Below are 20,908 nucleotides of genomic sequence, written 5' to 3' on the forward strand. Positions count from 1 at the left end.
GGTTTTTCTCTATTAGGAAGTGGCGGGGCCTTTTAAGGCTCTGAGCTGACACTCTGGGCGTGGAAGCCAGAGGATCACACCAAGTTGAAGATCCTAGATGCTCTAAGTGGATAGGTGCGGGACAAATTTCTGATCACCTTGCTAAGAAGATTGAAGGCTTGAGTGAAGACAGTGGAAATCTGGTGACCTTGGTGGAGGCATTTATCAAAATGCTTCAGGAGAGGCCTCTGCCGTCTCATGACTTTTTTCCTCCAAAACTAAAGCCCCGGGAAGTGCAGGGTCACAGGGTTCCTGAAATCCAGGTCCCACGATTGTGTGACAGCCAAGGATTTGGTTGCAGATTTCATCCAGGATGAGAGATGGAATAAGATCTTCCTTAGAAAGAAAAGTAAGGGTGGAGAACGCACAAAATCTGGTCTCACTAGTGTATCCAATTTGTACTGAGTAGGTGCCACGGGGGGAGCAAGGAAAGAGACCTCCCGAGAGGACCACGACGCGGTCTTTGAGACGAGGCTGGAAACTAATGAATCCACTGCACAGCAAGGCATTTTTTTTTTTTTTTTTTTTTTTTGCGGTATGCGGGCCTCTCACTGCTATGGCCTCTCCCGTTGCGGAGCACAGGCTCCAGACGCGCAGGCCTAGCGGCCATGGCTCACGGGCTTAGTTGCTCCGCGGCATGTGGGATCTTCCCGGACCGGGGCACGAACCCGTGTCCCCTGCATCGGCAGGCGGACTCTCAACCACTGCACCACCAGGGAAGCCCAGCAAGGCATTTTTGAAGGTCTTTGTGAGTAAGCCTCACCGTGTCAGTCCCCGGCACCGGGAGTTGGGCAAAGCCATGGACTGTGATAAGGGGGGCGGGTAAACAAGGAGACCAGCACTGCTCTCCCACCAGAGCACACACAGGAACCAAGGGGCCAAGAACGCCGTGACACAGGCAGAAAACTGCCGGAGCTCCCTTTTCATCCAGGAGCAGCCAGCGGCCAGAGGCTCCTGGGCAGAGTGCTGTATGTTCCTCAGATCTAGAGCCCTGGAGGGAAGGACGTCTACAAAGATAAGAAACAGAGGAAAACACATAAAAGACTCATGCTCTCATAATCATCGCCTGGTTCTAGAAAAACTCTATAAATGTAAATGAATGTGGGAATGTTCTCAGCCTGAGAATGTGCTTCATTTGACACCGAAGAATTAAAAAGAGAGACTTGTTATAAATATAATGAATGTAAACATTTTTGGCAAGCTTGCAGTTTTCTTCAACATCTGTGAATTCATGTCAGGCTGAAATTGAAATTACAGTGAATCTGGGAAAGCCCTTCATAGTAACATTTTTTTTTTCTTTTTTAAACAATCTGACATTCATATTGGAGGAAAAAAAATCTATATACGTGTTAAAGCCCTTAGCTATACCTGAGCTTTTCCTAAATACTGATGAACTCACATTCAAGAATAATTGGGAGGCATGGTGAAAGAGGGAACAATCTCTCAAGTTTATCATCTGTAAATGCAGATAAAAGACAGTTCTTCTGTGTCATTTCCCTGAAGGGAAGCCAACCAGAACACCCCCAGTTTAGGCCATCCAAGCCCCTCCTACTCTCATATAAATGCCTGAGTCCCACAGGGAAGTTGCTATGTTTCTTATAAAACTCAAAAATAGGGAAGTCATTTAATTTCTCAATTCCTTTCCACAAAGCCTCAGTTGGAGGCAAAATGAAATTTTCCCTCTTATGTTTACAGAAGATAAACCTCAGAGATTGTTCCCTGTCTCACCATTCCTTGGAGTTATTCTTGAGGGTGTTTAGGAAAAGCTCAGGTCTAACTAAGAGCCTTAACAGACATATATTTTTTTTCCTAAGCTAAGAAGTATAATATGTTCCGTTTACTACAGAACTTTCCCCGAGGGCACGTGCTGGCGCCACTTACCGTCATTCACGCAGCTGCAAAATCCACACTGGTACCTCCTTCCTCCTTCAATGAACTGCATGAACGGGCACATGTAGGCTTTGCACCTGTTGCATCTGACTGGTCCAGTCTCCCCATGATTTACCAAGTAGAGGGGCGTCTACAGGAAGCAAGCACAAGTAAGAGACATGTGGGTACAGGATTTCTAGGTTATTCTGAATAACCAAGGTTATTTCAGAAGTCCTACGTATTAACTGTAATTTGAAAACTCTGGACTCATTTAAGGAACTCAACTCTTAGTGTTCACCAGAGGAGTAAGGATGCCTCTCTTGGTACCTTGTGGAATTCAAGGCACTACCCAAACAAAAATTAATTTAAATGTACGTGCAATTAATAAGCATACGTGTACCTTTATGTATATGTGTGTTTACCCACGTGTGTGAAGACAGAGAAAAAATACCATGATGGTAGTAATACTTAATAAAGCTTATGATGGAAACGTCCTGGACACCATGTATCACATATTTTGCTAAGTTTGTTCATTAACTATAAATAAAGAAGGGGGAACTGGGTCTGATTTTAAAAGCTCTGGTTTGAAAGAAAAAAAAGAGCAGGACTTCCTTGGTGGTCCAGCAGTTAAAACTCTGTGCTTCCGCTGCAGGGGGCGTGGGTTTGATCCCTGGTCAGCGAACTGAGATCCCACATGTCGCACAGAGCACCCAAAATATTTATAAATAAACAAACAAACAAATAAAAGCTCTAGTTTGCATAGTGGTATGCCACTTAGCTAATTCCATCTCAGTATATAAAATGTTTCTTCAAAAATGCAACTCTCTGAAGAAATATGCAGTGATGTTCACTTATTTAGGCAGGGAGGCTGACTGTGCCTTTTCTGTTTCTTTAATCCCATGACAAAACGTTTCACGAAGTACTTTCAATGTGGCTGGTCATGCTTTGCCAGAACAAAAAAATAAATATTTCAATTGCTTCTTCCTCCCAAACATGCATAGAAACCATTACACATCTTTTGCAGCTTGAAAGTGAAAAAACTCAGCATTAGAAGTCTGCCTTGTTTCTCAACACTTCCAGCTTTCAGAATAAAACTACATAGATTCTTTTTGCTTTTATAAATCTCCTTAAAGATAACATTTCTAGAAAAGCTTGACAATTACAGGGCTTGGCACATCAACCAAGTTTTTCTTTAAAGAAAAAGATGTAAATAAAGCAGACTGCTGTTTCATGGAAACTTGAAGAGCAGGAGGAAGGTGGCGAAGAAGTGGGGTCATAAGGCCATTTTCTGCCATTTTCTTGGGGAAAAAAAAAAAGAGAAGAGAGAGAGAGATCTACTGTCTGTCCCTGCCCAGACGTTCAGTGTGAAAACTGATCCACTGCTGAGGTTTCAGAAATGAGTTGTGAGATCTCAGAGTAGGAAAACACAGAGAGTAGAATACATAAAAGAATCAGGAAAAGGATAAAAAAAAATACATTCAGAATCACCCCCTCTGCACTGCCCTCTCCCGCATCTCTTGCCTCAAGGAAGCCAGAAGATGGACTGGACTTTCTTTCTTTTTTTTTTTTTTTTTTTTTTTTGCGGTACGCGGGCCTCTCACTGTTGTGGCCTCTCCCGTTGCGGAGCACAGGCTCTGGAGGCTCCGGAGGCTCCGGAGGCGCAGACTCAAAGCCATGGCTCACAGGCCCAGCAGCTCCACAGCATGTGGGATCCTCCCGGACCAAGGCACGAACCCGTGTCCCCTGCATCAGCAGGCGGACTCTCAACCACTGCGCCACCAGGGAAGCCCTGGACTTTCTTATTTCTGGTCTCTTCTGATCGGTACGCACGGCGTAGCTCTGGTGTCCCATGGACAGGGTTGTGACAGGATTAAGTGAGGAAGCCACGTGCAGGACAGGCTACTAAGCCTGGCATAACTAACTGTTGTTACCACATCTGTGCTGAACAGCCTTTCCTCCAAACCGCTCAGCTCAGGAGAGGGTGTACATTTAATAGGACAGTTATAGTCAGATAAGTGTGAGATAGGCTTGAGTTTCTAAAGGCATTTATTTATATAAACTTTCAAATTAGCTACCTTGTAACTGTAAAATGTTACTGTAAAAAATGATCTAGAAGACAGGGAATCTACCTTGCTGGAGCTTTTGATAGTATCCGATGGTTACAAAAGTTGACAGGTACAGTAAATTTTAAAACTATTCTAGGAGTTTGATTTAAATACACGTATATATTCAAATACGGACATACGCAATACTTTTTCTATATGTATTTTTTTGTTTGAAAAGCATAAAGTGATGAATGTGTATCTTCTTCAACTGGTAATAATAAGAAATAATCTGAGGGGACAAAAAAAGGGAAGCAAACAGAAAGATATAGGTACCGACAAGAGATTCTTAGGACAGTGAATGGAGAATCAGAATAAGAAGTGAAAGACAACAGAAAATGTAACGATAAGGTAGCTTTTTCTGGGTCAAAAATCCAGTCATTAGTCATGACTTTGGTTGCTGCTCTGTTCTACAGCTTCAGCCTCGCAGCTGAGGAGATGATTTCAAGAGAGTTAAACTAGGGTTAAAGTCTGCAATGTGCATAAACTCCAGCCAAGTTCACTTCTCTCATCCTTTTATTTTCAAAGAGTTCAAAGGCTATAATTAAATCCCTGAGGCACTTTAGAAACAAAATCTTATGCAATTATTTGCTAGACAAAGCAGAGGTAATGGAAGGAAAATTAACCTTATTTTTACTGATATGATTTACTGAACGACAGGCCCAGCCTAAAATGACTGTGTAATTGTCGGGAGCTACCACCTAAGCATTCCAGTTCCTGGCAGATTCAAACTTGCAGAACTGAAAATGAATGTCTAGTAACAAACTGGAGTCGAGTAATGACTGTATCGAGGCTGTAAAATACGCTTTCACTCTTCTGGAAACTGGATGATGGATAGGTAAGGAAGGTCCTCAGACAATTGAGGTGACAGTAAAGAATGTTAAAAGCTTTTTAACTGTTTGCATTTTCTTTTTTGAGCAACAGGACAAGGGTTTCCAAATTACACTGTCTTGTTTCATCTCTCTTAGGCTATGCTGAAGACCATCAGAGATTTCTCTTTGCTCTCTCCAGATGTCTGCTTATCTGCTCTACAGTAGCTTGCATGAGCTCAGAAATAGCCAATCTCACTTTTCTTCTGAGTTCAACTTCAGTGTATACAGCTTTAAAAAAAAAAAAATCACATTACTTTCCAAAAAGTTGCCTAAGTTTTTTTTTCTTCTTACCAAGGGCATTATATTATACTTACCTCAGAGCTATTTTCAGACTTTGCAATTCTGTTTATAAGTGTGTTTTAATCTTTTGGCCTCTGGTATATTCCTGCCTGCTCTTTCTTTTCTGTTCTCTTAAATGGAAGAAGTAAAAGGATGGAGAGCCTTGCTCTAAAACCTTCATCTGGCTATTCTTGGCTCTGGTCCTGTGTGGCATGAGTTTATATAACACATAACTGATGGGGATGCTGGGGAAAGAAGAGGGAGGAGAATAATATTTGAATCTTTGGCCTGTATTTTTGGACTACCAGGGTTATGCCAAATACTTTATTGGTACTAATTTTAATTAAGATGCTTTAATTGAATAAAATGTATCTCTTTTTTTGTGCATATGTAACACCATGGTCGATTCTGGAGAACAAGAAAGAATATAATTCATTGAGAAATTAGGTTCAGTGGTAAAAGTTCTGGGTGTTATTCCACGTAAAAGGAGTAGGTAACAAAATGTATCAAGCAACAACTCCTTGGCACTAATAATACGATTTTAAAAGTTTTCCTGTGTTTATCTATTTACCCATTTTCTAAGTATTGCTGCCACTCTCTTTAACATCTGTGCATTTCGGTGCTGGGTATGCTCTGTGCCTTGGTGGGGCATACAGTCCAGTGGGATAGAAAGACATTAAACAAGCAGGCAAACATGCGATTAAAAGAGCAAGACAGGAGTAGAAAGAATACTTGGGAAACCATCATTAATAAGAAGTACCGCTAAACCATTCACAGATTGTAATCCAAAACAAAAACAGAAATGAAGCACAACCTAGAAAGATCCAACGTGAAGAATTCTGCTAAAGTTTATAGCCTCTGTATTTTTGTTTTGGCATCTCTATAACTAAGAGAAGTCTGAATACCCAAGTCTTGCTCTGTAGTCTTTGTCTTAGCAAAGTGTCGAATAACAGAGGGCAGCTAAATAGCACGAGCTGATTATACCAAATCTGGAAAGCTGAAGAAAATATGAAGGTGCTCTTATAGCACAGATCCACTAGGTGGCACTGTACAACTAAAAACTAAAACAAAACGATATAATTTCCTCAGTAGGTAATAAAATACTTAAGATAATTATGGTACATTCATTTTATGTAACTATAATAACATTGACCTGAACTTACATCAGTTATTACCGTCACAAAATGAAGAAACTTATACTTTTCTTGAAAAATCCTCTGATAATGGTTAACAAATACTCTGTGTGAAACAAAACGTGATTAAACATGAAATACAGGCTATTTTAAGCATGAATTACATAGAAATTACAGAGTGTGCCAAATTAACTGAAGATAATAGCCAAGAAAAACTTATTGTAAAAGTGTCTAATCCTCTTCCAACTTTTCCTTGTCTACATGTAGGAAAACGGACACAGTGATGGGACGGACAGCCCCCAGCACAGCAGGCACAGCAGGCCGCTGGTGGCAGCCTGGGAGGCGAGGAAGCCAGCGCCCACCCCCTGCTCTCTGCGTTCGCACTCGAGGTGCAAAATAACAAAGCAGGGACGAGGAGGCTTGCATCGTGGTACTCAGCAATGCACTGTGATGGAGAAATGATTTTCTTCCCGTTGGAACATCACATCACAGGCAACAGCGTGGCCGAGGGGAGACAGAAGACAGAGTGGCCACAATCGGGGATTTCGGCAACACCCTGGCTTGGGAAGGTATTCCTGCCTATCTCCAGCATATTCCTGGGTGAAAACTGTCCCCCTCTCCTCTTTCTTCTTCCATTGCTCCACTGTTCACCTCATTTTTTCAGGACGAGAGTTCACCTAAGTTCTAACGCACGCACACACATGCTCACACTTTAACCACCTACTTTCCCCTGTCTTCTAACACTTGTTTACTGATTTTGAAAAAAATACACATTTCCCATTTTCAATGTATACTTCTCTTCCTTTTTTTCCTCTCCTTCTATTTCCTTCATTAGAAGTCTCCAGGAAAGTAATCAGTGTCCTGGGACTCTACAGGTGTTCCCACATGACCAATATTCTACTTTACTAAGTGCCTGAAGGAAATATCTCAGCTAAATAATTACTAGTAATGGGAGAGACATTTTTGCCTACAGGGTTCCTAAATCGGATCAGAAGATTTATAGCAAGAAGACCTACCAAAATGTGACACGGCCCTCCAGCTTGATAAAGGATCATATTCAACATCAGATTATATTCCCCAATAAATTTGATCTTTACAATGGTAAATATATATCTCTAGCAGCAAAGGTTTTGTGTTGTCAGATGTGATTCTGGCACACAGCTACTTCTTTGGGACTGGAGTGCTGCTTACTTTTTGGATCTGTCTCAAGAGAGGTCAGTTGGTAATTTGGATTAATCAGGGGGTATAAGTAGAAGCATGAAAATGGTATGTGAAAAGATAATCCAGAACCTGTGATGAACAACTACCCTTTAAAAATGTTAAACATTCAGACTTAGGCACGCTGGAAGACAAGCAGAGTCGGATTCCCAGAGGATTATGACAAGCAGCTAAAATGAAAAGAGAGTCTGTATCAACTGCACTTATTAAAGATATTTCCATAGGAAAGAGAAATGAGAAGCAGCTTGTGTGTGTTTTCTATTTTTGGCTTCACCATATATGACATTCAGTCAGCCTACATGGGCAGAAAAGTACAGGGCAGTAGGCTGCTTACTGTACACACGTTTTCTCAACAGCAGTTCTATTTTGTTGGACTCTTTAAAATAACAAGTATGGCATGAAAGAATAATATTTTCTGAATGCCTTTTAAAAATCATGTTATGCAACCTTTAAAAAGAAACCGAGCCTGATAATAAAATACTCAATGTACTGTAATAATTATGAGAATTATTTAGACTTTTTAAAAAATGTTTTCAGTTGGCCCTGAAACTTGGCATTTTCATATTTCCAGAAAATTACCCTCTTGCTAGTCTTTGGTATTTGTGGCACTTGAGAGATTATTTTCAATTTTTTCCTCTTCAACAATGCTGTAAAGTCTATTTATTTATTTATTTTTTAAGTCTTTATTGAATTTGTTACAGTACTGCTTCTGTTTTTATGTTTTGGTTTTTTGGCTGTGAGGCACGTGGGATCTTAGCTCCCCAGCCAGGAATCGAACCCGTACCCCCTGCACTGGAAGGTGAAGTCCTAACCACTGGACTGCCAAGGAAATCCCTGTTAAGTCTATTTATTCTTGTTATAACTATATCTAGAGCTTATATTGGATTTGAACGTGTCTTTTATTTGGAAATTGGTCTTTTGGTTTTGGGGAGGGTGTTTTTATTTTTTGTTTTGGTCTATCCAGCATTGAAAAATCCTGGAAAATGTTACTGATTCGAATTTATAATATATGTATGATCATAACTGTCATCTGTATGATTTATATTCAATAGTTTTTTGTTTGTTTGTTTGTTTTGTTTTGTGCTACGCGGGCCTCTCACTGTTGCGGCCTCTCCCGTTGCGGAGCACAGGCTCCGGACGCGCAGGCTCAGCGGCCATGGCTCACGGGCCCAGCCGCTCCGCGGCACGTGGGATCTTCCCGGACCGGGGCACGAACCCGTGTCCCCTGCATCGGCAGGCGGATTCCCCACCACTGCGCCACCAGGGAAGCCCTATATTCAATAGTTTAAAATGCTTTCTTGTATATAAAATCTAATCGTCATGTTGAGATGCTAACAGCCCTGGCAGTGGGAATTACCATCCATGCTGTTCAGAAGGGAATGGACATGTGAGGGGCAGTGACTTGTCCGATAACACTGCAGAGCTATAGCTTGAATCCCCATTCATTTTCTGTGCGAAACATTCAGAAACTGCTCGCAGCTCGCTTCTGTAGAAAAAGCACATAGTTTCAGAGGAAGCTGCCATCACGCACGGTCTGTGACTTGAACCAAGCCCTTGGTGGTCCCTGGTACCCATGAAGTGTCTCCTGCCATTTCTCTCTCTCTTCTCTACAGGAGCTATTTTATATCTTTTTAATGGGTTCTTTTTTTTTTTTTTTTTTTTTTGTGCGGTACGCGGGCCTCTCACTATTGTGGCCTCTCCCGTTGCGGAGCACAGGCTCCGGACGCGCAGGCTCAGCGGCCATGGCTCACGGGCCCAGCCACTCCGCGGCATGTGGGATCTTCCCGGACCGGGGCACGAACCCGCGTCCCCTGCAGCGGCAGGTGGACTCTCAACCACTGCGCCACCAGGGAAGCCCTATTTTATATCTTTTTAACTCCATTTTATCCTTCAAATAAGCTCTCCTCCCACCTCCCTCAGCAGATAACTTCGCTGCCTTGCTCACAAAGAAAAACAGAAAACCTCAGAGAGGAACTCCCTTGACTTTTCCCCACGGATTTACCAGCACCTACCTATGGTCTTCCTTTCTCCCTCCTGCTACAACGGAAGGGGTATCCCTCCCTCCTCCTGACTTGTTGTCAGTGACCTGGTCTAAACTGGGACCAAGCCTCAATCTGGACCTCAGGACTGGCTTAGGCATCTCAGCTGTGTGTTGCCATATGACCTTGTGCCCGACAGCACTCACCATGCTTTACTTTTCAGCATCACTGCTAGATTCTCAGACCCATGCCTCACATGTCTAACATTTGCTTTACCGTGTGTCTCCTATAGCACAATACCTGAGAGAGTGGGCAGTGATAGTTTCTGAATGAACAAACAAAATATCCACCAGGTACCCACAAATATACCACCATGACTACCTGGGGCGGTTCATGACAGGTGCTAAGCAAAAGGCACCGACAAAAGAAGAAATCACTTGTGGCGGGGTGGGGGGGTACTGGGCATGGGGCAGTGGTCAATAAAGCATTCTTTCAAGGTGGGTAGTTACGCAGAGATACATTTCCACGGACTGACAGAGAGGGAATAGTGAGAACAGTACAACTCGGGAAGAAAAGAAAGCCTGAGCTTGGCGTCTGTTGGTGGTTAGCATGCAAGTAGCCTAGTCCAGTTGAGAAGAAGGAAGATAAAGAGGAAGGATGGAGTGATTTTATGGAGAGTTGTCAAAGCCAGGTAGAGTAGTTATGTCCTCACTGGACAGGCTTCTCTCTCTCTCTCATCTCAAATCAGTTGTTGCTGCATAGTAACAATTCTGACAGAACGTAGTTAAGAGATTTCACCATTCACGAAACAAAAATCATGTCTTTGGAAGAATGGTTGGTATAGGTTTTGAAACCTGCCTATCAATTAGTATCTATCATATGTTTTACAATTACCGCGAGGGATCTTTAGAATTTCTGTTTGTTTCATCATCCCCTGTATTTTATTCAATTCCTAAAAACTCCTTGAAAAATGAACTCAAAAGATGTTTGAATATTAGATCTAATTTTTAAGGTAAATTTCTAACTATAAAAAAATTCACTCCTTAACAGCTTAGGTAAACCTCAGGTTCACCACTGATCCCCACCCAGGGCCTGTATTTCAGAGTATATGCGCAATAAATATTTATTGAATAGATGATAAGAAAAGGAGGGAGGAAGGGAGGGGAAAAGGAAAAACTGAAGTCTGAATGAAAAAAAAAAAATGAAGGAAGAAGGACAATACAGAAGTCACGTTTGGACATGAGGATATTTGCCAGTTCTTTTATCACAGAAGATTAGGTGTGGGTGTGAAAAACCTTAAATATGTTAAATAAGTTCATCCCAATATATGCACAAATAACTACACTGGGAGACTCTTCTCTTGCAATGGCCAATAGCGTCTTAAAGCAAACGCAGCTGTGACCTTTCTCCCCCACGCCCTCTAATGCCAGGGGGACTTTTTAGTGGGAAGGTCAAATTGGACTATATGCTGAAGTCTATGAAAGGGCTGCTCCTGGTGATGGGGCATCCAGAGTTTAGAGAGGGAAAATAAATATCAGTGCAGTTCGGAGAGCACCATAATATCAGTTTTCCTGAATGGAAGTCATAGTTCATGACTAAATTATAAACCGTGAGAAATGATTCTTAACCAAAAACCGCTCTGTTTGGATTGGGTTATGCTGATGCAGTCTTTCAAGTTTCGGGTATATTTGCAAAGATCAGCATCATTTTTCTTCCTGGAACACATGTTGGCAATTAGAGTAAGACATTCCCTCTCAAGGAGCTATGATATTCAGGAATTCTATAGCTGAGTGACATTTTCCCACATTTCTTTTAAACTTTGACCTATTACAGTTTATCTTTGGCCCCTAAGGAAGAATTACATTTTGTTGTCTAATTATAGGCCACTTGCAGAAGTCACGTTTAATTGTTTCAATTGCTATAAGAACACACAATGTTCCGCAGATGATAAAAATATATTGTAGAGGGAAGAGATATGGGAACATATGTATATGTATAACTGATTCACTTTCTTGTAAAGGAGAAACTAACACACTATTGTAAAACAGTTATACTCAAATAAAGATGTTAAAAAATATATATATATTGTAGACTTAAAAACCCTATGAATCAAGTTTGTTTCTTCCATAACAAAATGATTGGCAGTTTTTTGTTTCTCAAAGGAAAGTTGTAAAATACACCACTTTAAAGATGAAAGCGTTAAAAATAATAAGCCTAGAGGCAAACTTCCTTTGTCTCTCTGACAGAATTACAAGTCAGCCAACTTCTTCCCTCCATTTATCTCATTTCTTTATGGTCATGAAAACACCTTCAAAATGTTCCCGCCTATGCAAGAGTCAAGTCTATTATTTAAATGACATACCTGTCTAACCTATTCAATCAGAAACCTGCACTCTACCCCCTCCCACGGGCAGTTCTCACCCCGCAATCTGCTCTACTTCTTCCTTCCTCCATTTGTTCAATAATTTTCTTATTATCATGTTCATTGTCTTGCCTCTTTTTGTTAAAATGTGAGCTCGATGAGGGCAGTGGTCTTTGTTTTGTTCATTGACATATCCAAGGACCAAGAAGAGTACCTGGCACATATTGGGTAAAGAGTAAATGTTTGTTGAATTCAATACCTGTTGAATAGCATAGAAAGAAATAAACCCACACGCCTACGGTCAATTAATCTATGACAAAGGAGGCAAGAATATACAGTGGAGAAAAGACAGTCTCTTCAATAAGTGGTGCTGGGAAAACTGGACAGATACAGGCAGAAGAATGAAATTAGAACATTCTCTAACACCATATACAAAAATAAACTAAAAATGGAAGAGAAACTTAAATGTAAGACCTGATACTATAAAACTCCTAGAGGAAAACACAGGCAGAACACTCTTTGACATAAATTGCAGCAGTATCTTTTTGGATCTATCTCCTGGAGTAATGGAAATAAAAACAAAAATAAACAAATGGGACCTAATTAAACTTAAAAGCTTTTGCACAGCAAAGGAAACCATAAAGAAAACAAAAAGACAACATACAGAATGGGAGAAAACATTTGCAAGTGATATGACCGACAAGGGATTAATCACCAAAATATATAAACAGCTCGTACAGCTCAATATCAAAAAACCCAAACAACCCAATCAAAAAATGGGCAGAAGATCTAAATAGAGATTTCTCCAAAGAAGACACACAGATGGCCAAAAGGCACATGAAAAGATGCTCAACATCACTAATTGTTAGAGAAATGCAAATCAAAACTACAATGTAATAGCACCTCACACCAGTCAGAATGGCCATCATCAAGAAGTCTACAAATAATAAACGCTAGAGAGGGTGTGGAGAGAAGGGAACCCTCCTACACTGTTGGTGGGAATATAAGTTGGTACAGCAACTATGGAGAACAGTATGGAGGTTCCTTAAAAAACTAAAAATAGGGCTACCATATATCTGGACAAAACTCTAATTTGAAAAAATACTTTCACCCCAATGTTCACAGCAGCACTATTTACAATAGCCAAGACATGGAAGCAACCTAAATGTCCATTAACAGATGAATGGATAATGAAGATGTGGTATATTTATACAATGGAATATTACTCAGCCATAAAAAAGAATGAAATAATGCCATTTGCATTATAAATATGAGCTAATAAATTTTCTATCCTTTTCCATTATTTCATGGATTGTCACACTAAGTGAAGTAAGCCAGACGCAGAAAGACAAATATCATATGATACCACTTATATGTGAAATCTAGGAAAAAAATGACACGATGAGCTTATATACAAAACAGAAATAGAGCCATAGACATAGAAAAGAAATTTATGTTTACCAAGGGGGAAAGGAGGGATAAATGAGGAGTCTGGGACTAACACACATACACTACTATATATAAAACAGACAACCAATAAGGACCTACTGTTTAGCACAAGGAACTATACTCAATATTTTGTAATAACCTGTAAGGGAAAGGAATCTGAAAAAAATATATATATTTATATATGTGTGTGTGTATATGTATAACTGAATCACTTTGCTGTACATCTCAAACTAACACTACATTGTAAATCAACTATACTTCAATAAAAAAGAAAAAAAAATTCTTGTTGAAACAGAGTAAGTAAATTAGTAATCCTTCATAAAAATGGACACTGCTCACCATATCACAAAACAATGTATTATTGCCCAGATTATGTTGTACAAAACAATTGAAAAATTCCTAAAAATTCATGTGATTATACAATTATAAAACTGATTCTGTAAATAAGGGTATCATAAGAGTCAAATTACTATTTCCCTTTTCAGAGTTGACACCTACAGAAGCTACACATTTATCCAAGCATATCCAAGCTTTTTATATGAATTGCTTTTAGAGTGGCAAAAAATACAGGACTCTAAGATTCATGCAGTCCGATGTGCTATCAATGTCACCATCCCTGGTGGACAACCCCATGCACTGGCCAGGCCACTTCCAAGTAATGCAGCAAATCATCTTTTGTGAGTTAATTTGATCTAGGCAAATGGACCAAAGCCATTGGGCGGTAAGACTTGAAAATAGGGTTTTTTGTTTGTTTGTTTGTTTGTTTTTTGCGGTATGCGGGCCTCTCACTGTTGTGGCCTCTCCCGCTGCGGAGCACAGGCTCCGGACGCACAGGCTCAGCGGCCATGGCTCACGGGCTTAGTTGCTCCGCGGCATGTGGGATCCTCCCGGACCAGGGCACGAACCCGTGTCTCCTGCATCAGCAGGCGGACTCTCAACCACTGAGCCACCAGGGAAGCCCGAAAATAGGGTTTTAAAAAAAGTTGAGAAGAAATTTTTAATTTAAAAAATGTGTGTGACCAATTTAAAAGCATCTAGAGAAATAAACACATTTATATATTTATTATATATCAATAATGAGCTGGAAGGAGAGAAAAGATGACTTTTTAATTTATCAAATAAATAATAAAAATTGATAAATACGAGCTAATAAATTTTCTATCCTTTTTCTATAGGAAAAGGAGAAATGCAGACAAAACTGATGTTTGAAGTACTTACATAAAAGAGTTTTTCAAAACTTTTTAAACTGTGAAAGAGAAGAGAGTATGGAATATAGTAAACAAAAAGAAACTTAAATCTCATTCTCATGTTAAAGACTATTATATACATCAATTTACCTTGGTAGTTCAGTTCTGGATTAAGAAGAGTAAACTTGGGACTTCCCTGGTGGCGCAGTGGTTAAGAATCTGCCTGCCAATGCAGGGGACACGGGTTTGAGCCCTGGTGCGGGAAGATCCCACGTGCCGCGGAGCAACCAAGCCTGTGCACCACAACTACTGAGCCTGCGCTCTAGAGTCCGTGTGCCACAACTACTGAGCCCGCGTGCCACATCTACTGAAGCCCATGCGCCTAGAGCCCGTGCTCTGCAACAAGAGAAGCCACTGCAGTGAGAAGCCCATGCACTTCAACGAAGAGTAGCCCCCCTTCGCCGCAACTAGAGAAAGCCCACGCGCAGCAACGGAGGCCCAACGCAGCCAAAAATTAATTAATTAATTATTTTTTTTTAAAGAGTGAACTTTGTGGTGGATGAGTTCCATGATATCTACATACACTAGAGTTTATCATTATGGCTCTTCTGTTTTACCTGTATTTTGCAGACATATCGTTCAAAAAAGTCAAAGATGCCCTTATTTTCCCAAATAATAACATTTTAAAGATTTTAATCCTTTTTTTTAAATATGTATGTCCATATATCCTCCCCCCTCTCTCATAAATACACACATACACACACACAGAGTATATCTTCCCTTTATAGTGAGATGATATGGAAAGAAACAAATACTAGACGGGAGAATAAAGTGAAACCTAAGCTAAACGTATGAAGAATTTTACTGTCCAGGAAATTCTTTAAGCAACTATTATCCTAGTCAGCACAACTTGGCTCCTGGATTGTCAGTTCCCTTTTAAATTACCTTGGAACTTGTTCAGTAGCAAATGCAGCATTTTTACATAAAGTACATGCTCAACAAGTGTTTCAGCATAGATCTCTATGTGAAAATCTCATCAAATTACTTGGCCTCAAAGTCTAATTTACTTCCAAATACAAATGATATTGTGGAATGAAACTATCATGTTAAATATTTATTTAGCACAAAGGTTTTCCAGGAACTGTTTTAGGTCTTGGAAATTAAGTAGTGAGGAAAAATTACAGGTGTTCCTTACCCTCATAGAACCTAGTGGGAGAAAGACAGGAATCAAATACACAAATACAAAATTGCAAACGGTGATACATAGTATTAGGAGAGCTCCAGGGAGTATAATGTGGGGTATCCTGGAAAGCCATCCGGAGGAGGTGACCTTGAACTGAAATCTACAAGGTGAATAGTAATTAACTAGGCTAAAAGGACAGGACAGTGTGTGGGAGATGGAGAGAAAATTATTCCAGCAAATGCCCATGAAGCACCTTATGAAAAAACAAAAGCTATAGAAATGTTTATATAACGGTGGGTGTTTATCATTTGAATAGTAAAAACAGAAAATGGTGATGTAATATCAAATGACAGAGACCATGCAACTTTTTAAAAAAAATGTAAATGATTAGCTCTTTCCCTTCTATATGAATATAAATTGTGGCATCCACATCAGTTTCCTCCTTCTTCTTATATGTAGCTAGAATCACTGAAGGGTTATGATAATATCTCTCTTAGATGTATACACTTCAGGTAAATTTAAATTACTGTAGTTTTCATACTTCTCTTCCTTGCACATAGTAGAAACCCCAAATCAATGATTGTTGGATTAAATTAAATTTTCCAAAGAGGAATTTCTATGGTACAGCAAATAATCATAACTAATGATAAAGGTATCATTTCTCATACCAGTTTATTTTATTTTTAAACAACTAAGAGTTAAGTGGTGTTATAACTTTATGAGAGAAATGAGGTTCAAAAAAGTTAAGCAGAAATTTTCAAGGTCACACTGCTAGAAGCGGAGGAGTCAATTTGTGCACCCAACTTCAACTGATGCTCAAATTCCTGCCTGCACCACCTTACCCACACGACGTTCAATTCCTGACAAAGAATTGGTCCCCAAATCCCTTGTGCATCAGACAAACTTGGGTGTTATTTTCAAACATTTCATGAAACAATTTCAAATTACAGGTTTGCATAGGGCTTTCTCTTCCTTCCATCCTTAAAAATATGACTTGATTAATTTTTTTTAGCCTTTTATTCAGTGAGAACTTGTTGCTTAGGAAACTTTCAAATAAAAATCTTTAAAATTTTGACTTTCGTATACTTGAGCACTGAGGAGACACATCAACTGCAGAGATTTTAAGTTCTTGTATTACCTAAATATCCATAAAATGTGACTGTAGTAATAACGAAGCAGTGTAGAAATAGTGTACTTCGCTGATTCTAAAATCTCATCAAAGCTTCCAACTCAACATGACACAATGCTAAGAAGTCATTGTTAGGAAGACGTATTTCTCTTTTAGAAATGTTAAAATGTGAAGAAAATGTGGGAAAATGTGGGCCTTAGAATTGATGAAAATGATAGTGAGAGGCTCTAAAAATACTTCCTCTCCTGTGGTGGCTCCTCACGGATGCCCAGCATTCTACATCCAGGGAGCCTGGTCTTCTCGGCTCCTATGTGATGGATGCTGTATACTCAATTGCCAGGCATTGAAGGTCATAAAACCCACACCTGGATTCACTGAAAGTTAAGCCAAGGAAGAATGCTTTCTTTTTCATTCTTGTTTCTCCTGACGTTACTCTCCATTTAATTAAAAAAATAAAGAGTTACATGAATAATTCTGTGATTGAAAACATAAGCTTGGTATATTTAAACTTCTAAACTGTAACTTAAAAAAGAATTCGAACAACCTTTGCCCCGACAAATGTGACTCTCCCTGTATGTCTGCTATAACACCATTCTAAGAAGGGATTACGTTCTGTTCTTCAGCAGCCTAGCTTTTTCATAGTACTTTTTCATAGCACTATACAAACAGTGGCCAAAATCCTTAAGGGATAAGATTTAGTTTCTAAAGTAACTTTATATATTAAGTATTTTAAGTGTTATATTCGTAATTCTATTTCTACACGAGTACATAGATTTTATTTTTCCAAGTTTGTATATTAATGCTTTTAAAATATTGCATTACGGCAAACAATTTAAGGCTACAATGCACATATTATAAAATAGATTCGAGTGTCTGAAGCTTTCATTTTAAAATAATTTAAGATATAAGTCTTCTTTAAGTTCTTCAAAGGACACAATATTATGCAGTAATCAGTTTCATTTCAGAGCATATTTATCACTAAAGCTAGCTAAGTTGGGGCTATATATAAAAATGCATAGTCTCACAGTCTTCATGTGCTTTTTAAAGTGAATAATATACTACAGATTTCTTATACTAAAAGCATAATATAAATGAAACCCCTTTGGGTTGGGGTGCACAACATATTCACATATATTTCTAATAACGCACAGGATGTGTGACAAATACATGGTAATCCACGCTGAAAGTCCCATAAAGAGTGGAAAAGTAAAGTAGACATTAGCAGCCTTCTAGATTTATAGAACATCAGAGCCAGGCTTCTGCCTCTTGGGAATAGCAGTCCAAGGTCACAATACAAGGCACAGCGGAGATCTACAGTCATTGCCTGGCTCCTGACCCAACAGGTGTTCCACCTATAGGTTACTGTCTATGGTGCTTTGGAGAAAGTAGTCAATTTTTATTGGTTTCTGAAATATCTTTATATGATCAACAATTCTTCCTACTTGTTTAGCTGTTCTGCTCTATAATGAAATATAACCTCTCATTAATGTGATACAATATATCTCTGATCTCTCAAATGATTTTTTTTTCTTTATCCACAGAGTTTGTCAGAAGCCTAAAATACCTAGAAATCAACCACTGTTCTGTAGTTTGATTTGTCTTTGTCTTTTAAATGTCATGTCTCTACCCAATCCTCAGAAGAGTGCATTTACTCACCTAGGACCTCTACTGTATGCCCAGCCCACTGCCAGATTCTGGATGGTCTTTGCCTTCAAGGAGTACTAAGCAGCAGCCTGAAGTCAAAAGACTTCAGGAAAAGAGGTCTAAGATGGACATGTCAAGATAGCTCACAAGCTTGCAGAAACAGGAGGCCTATTGCTAAAACAATTGCCAGCAAGAAAGAGGAATGCTATTTTATGTGTTTAACCAAATAAAACCTCAACAAGACAGATGCTGCTGAAAGAACTTGGAATTTGGAAACTCGAGTTCCAGCAGCATTACTTATTAGCTGTGTGACTTTCATTGCCCCAGAACCTATAGAACTTCTATATCTATAAAACTTGGATAACACCCATTTCACAAGTTATGGGCCTTTAAAAAAGTTGTTGACACACAAACAAAATACTACAGTGAGGCAGAATTTTTTTCCTTTGATGCATTAAACAGCAGTGGAAACTCTGCCTAAACTCTGCCAACTCATGCCAGCAAGATTGGCTAAGTCAAGTGCATGACCAAGCAACTCTTTCTGCAGGTGATGGATGTGGACGTAATGTGTTGGTGTTTAGTTTATTCTCTTACAGTCTTTTCCCTTTTTTGTTAACCTCATTTGTCAGTTCATTGACATCCATCCCTTTCTCTTTCCAATGGCATCTTCTTCATACCTACCGAATCTATCATAATATGAATAATCATAAAGAAAAATAATTTAAACAGCATTTAATAACAGTACAAACTTCTTTATTCATTAAGTCATAACTAACGTAAAATTTCCCTGAACCTAAACTCCAAAGAATGAGATTATTTCCATTACAGCCTTTTTCACACTGTACAAAAATGAGCTCTGTCCCAGCAGATTTTCTATACGTTCTAGACAAGAATAACTGATCTTGTTTTTCCCCATGTTCCTAAAGTCCAGCTCAGTTCCTATAAAGTAAGTAGGGGATTATAAATCAAGTGAAGTTTAAAGTCTTGGATAAAAATTTATCTGATTAAACTAATTCAATAAGAAAGGAAATTACTTTGCCTGTTATATCCGTTTATAATCTAAAAAAAAAAATACACAGATATTCCTGAATCTATTCACAGATGGAGTAAAAGCTTCTGCCATCTGGTTTATAGGTGAAATTATTTAATTTCATGTATAATTAGATGATGTATGCACTTGCCCCAAATCTAAAGATTTCCTGTTTTAAAGAAAATGCAAAATTAAGTATAATCTTCAATCCTTTGTGCTGGAAATCTGTACCATTTCTACCTCAGTCTTAAAATATGGCATCAAAAATAAAATCACAGGCTTCCCTGGTGGCGCAGTGGTTGAGAGTCCGCCTGCCAGTGCAGAAGACATGGCTTCGAGCCGGGAAAGTCCCACATGCCGCGGAGCAACTAAGCCCGTGCGCCTGCGCTCTAGAGCCCGCGAGCCCATCTACTGAAGCCCGCGTGCACCTCAACGAGGAGTGGCCCCCGCTCTCCGCAACCAGAGAAAGCCCACACGTGCAGCAATGAAGACCCAATGCAGCCAAAAATAAAAAAATATTTTTTAAAATAAATAAATAAATCATAAAATAAAATCAAATCACAGGTTACTAAAGCAAAAGAGCTTACAAGATAACTGATTACTTTTGCTGAATAAATACCTCATAGTTAATTACATTAAATATGGCAATGGGTTTCACATAAAACATATACCAAAAAAAAGTTAAAATTTATGGTAAGGAATACGAAATATTAAACAAAGATGACACAGATATGCCCTTGGAAATAGCATACATCTCCAAAGCAAACGCTCACAGGGAACATTCTCAGATGGTAACTGCCTGGGTAAGGTTTATTTTTATAGTCCATTGCTAACACTATGACATGCTTTAAAGGTTCTGTCAAACAAAAGAACTGACTTAAAAAAAAACACACAAAACTGTACTAAATAAATCCTTTTGATCAATGCCATATCATGATATCTTGAAGGATACCTTCTTTTAAATTGCAGTAATGATGGTAATATTAGTCAGATAAGGAATAAAATCCTTATCTGGATTTTCCTTATAGGAAAGTTTTACTATACCTAAAAATAAGCAAGCTATTTATTCTAGAGGAAAATAAATTACAATGCTACTCATTGGGAGAATAGCAGTATTCATGTAATTCATTTACCTTCAAGAAACATACTTTAAAACTTATTTCCTTGATTATAGGTTATAAATATCAAAAATCAGCATGCCCCTTATTTTCTATTATTAGCTCTAATTGTTTAGCTTCAGGCTTGAACAAGTAAATAAATGATAATGCCATTTATGGATATGTGGAAGTATGAACAGGCTTCGGGTGTAGATATCAGAAATTCACTTTTTTTTTTTTTTTTTTTTTTTTGCGGTACGCGGGCCTCTCACTGTTGTGGCCTCTCCCACAGGCTCCGGACGCGCAGGCTCAGCGGCCATGGCTCACGGGTCCAGC

The 20,908-nt window shown here is 39.2% G+C and overlaps 1 protein-coding gene across 2 annotated transcripts in view; it reads right to left on the reverse strand.

Moving 5' to 3' along the window:
- The window catches only part of SEC24D (SEC24 homolog D, COPII coat complex component), a 112,446-nt gene that overhangs the window by 41,741 nt on the left and 49,797 nt on the right, over window positions 1–20,908 (reverse strand). For both annotated transcript variants that reach the window (XM_059066742.2, XM_059066741.2), the window contains exon 9: window positions 1,921–2,059. In XM_059066742.2, coding sequence (XP_058922725.1) covers window positions 1,921–2,059 — 139 coding nt within the window. The remainder of the gene's footprint in view (window positions 1–1,920; window positions 2,060–20,908) is intronic.

The sequence above is a fragment of the Kogia breviceps genome, chromosome 6 (assembly GCF_026419965.1).
Source record: "Kogia breviceps isolate mKogBre1 chromosome 6, mKogBre1 haplotype 1, whole genome shotgun sequence".
Classification (NCBI taxonomy): domain Eukaryota; kingdom Metazoa; phylum Chordata; class Mammalia; order Artiodactyla; family Physeteridae; genus Kogia; species Kogia breviceps.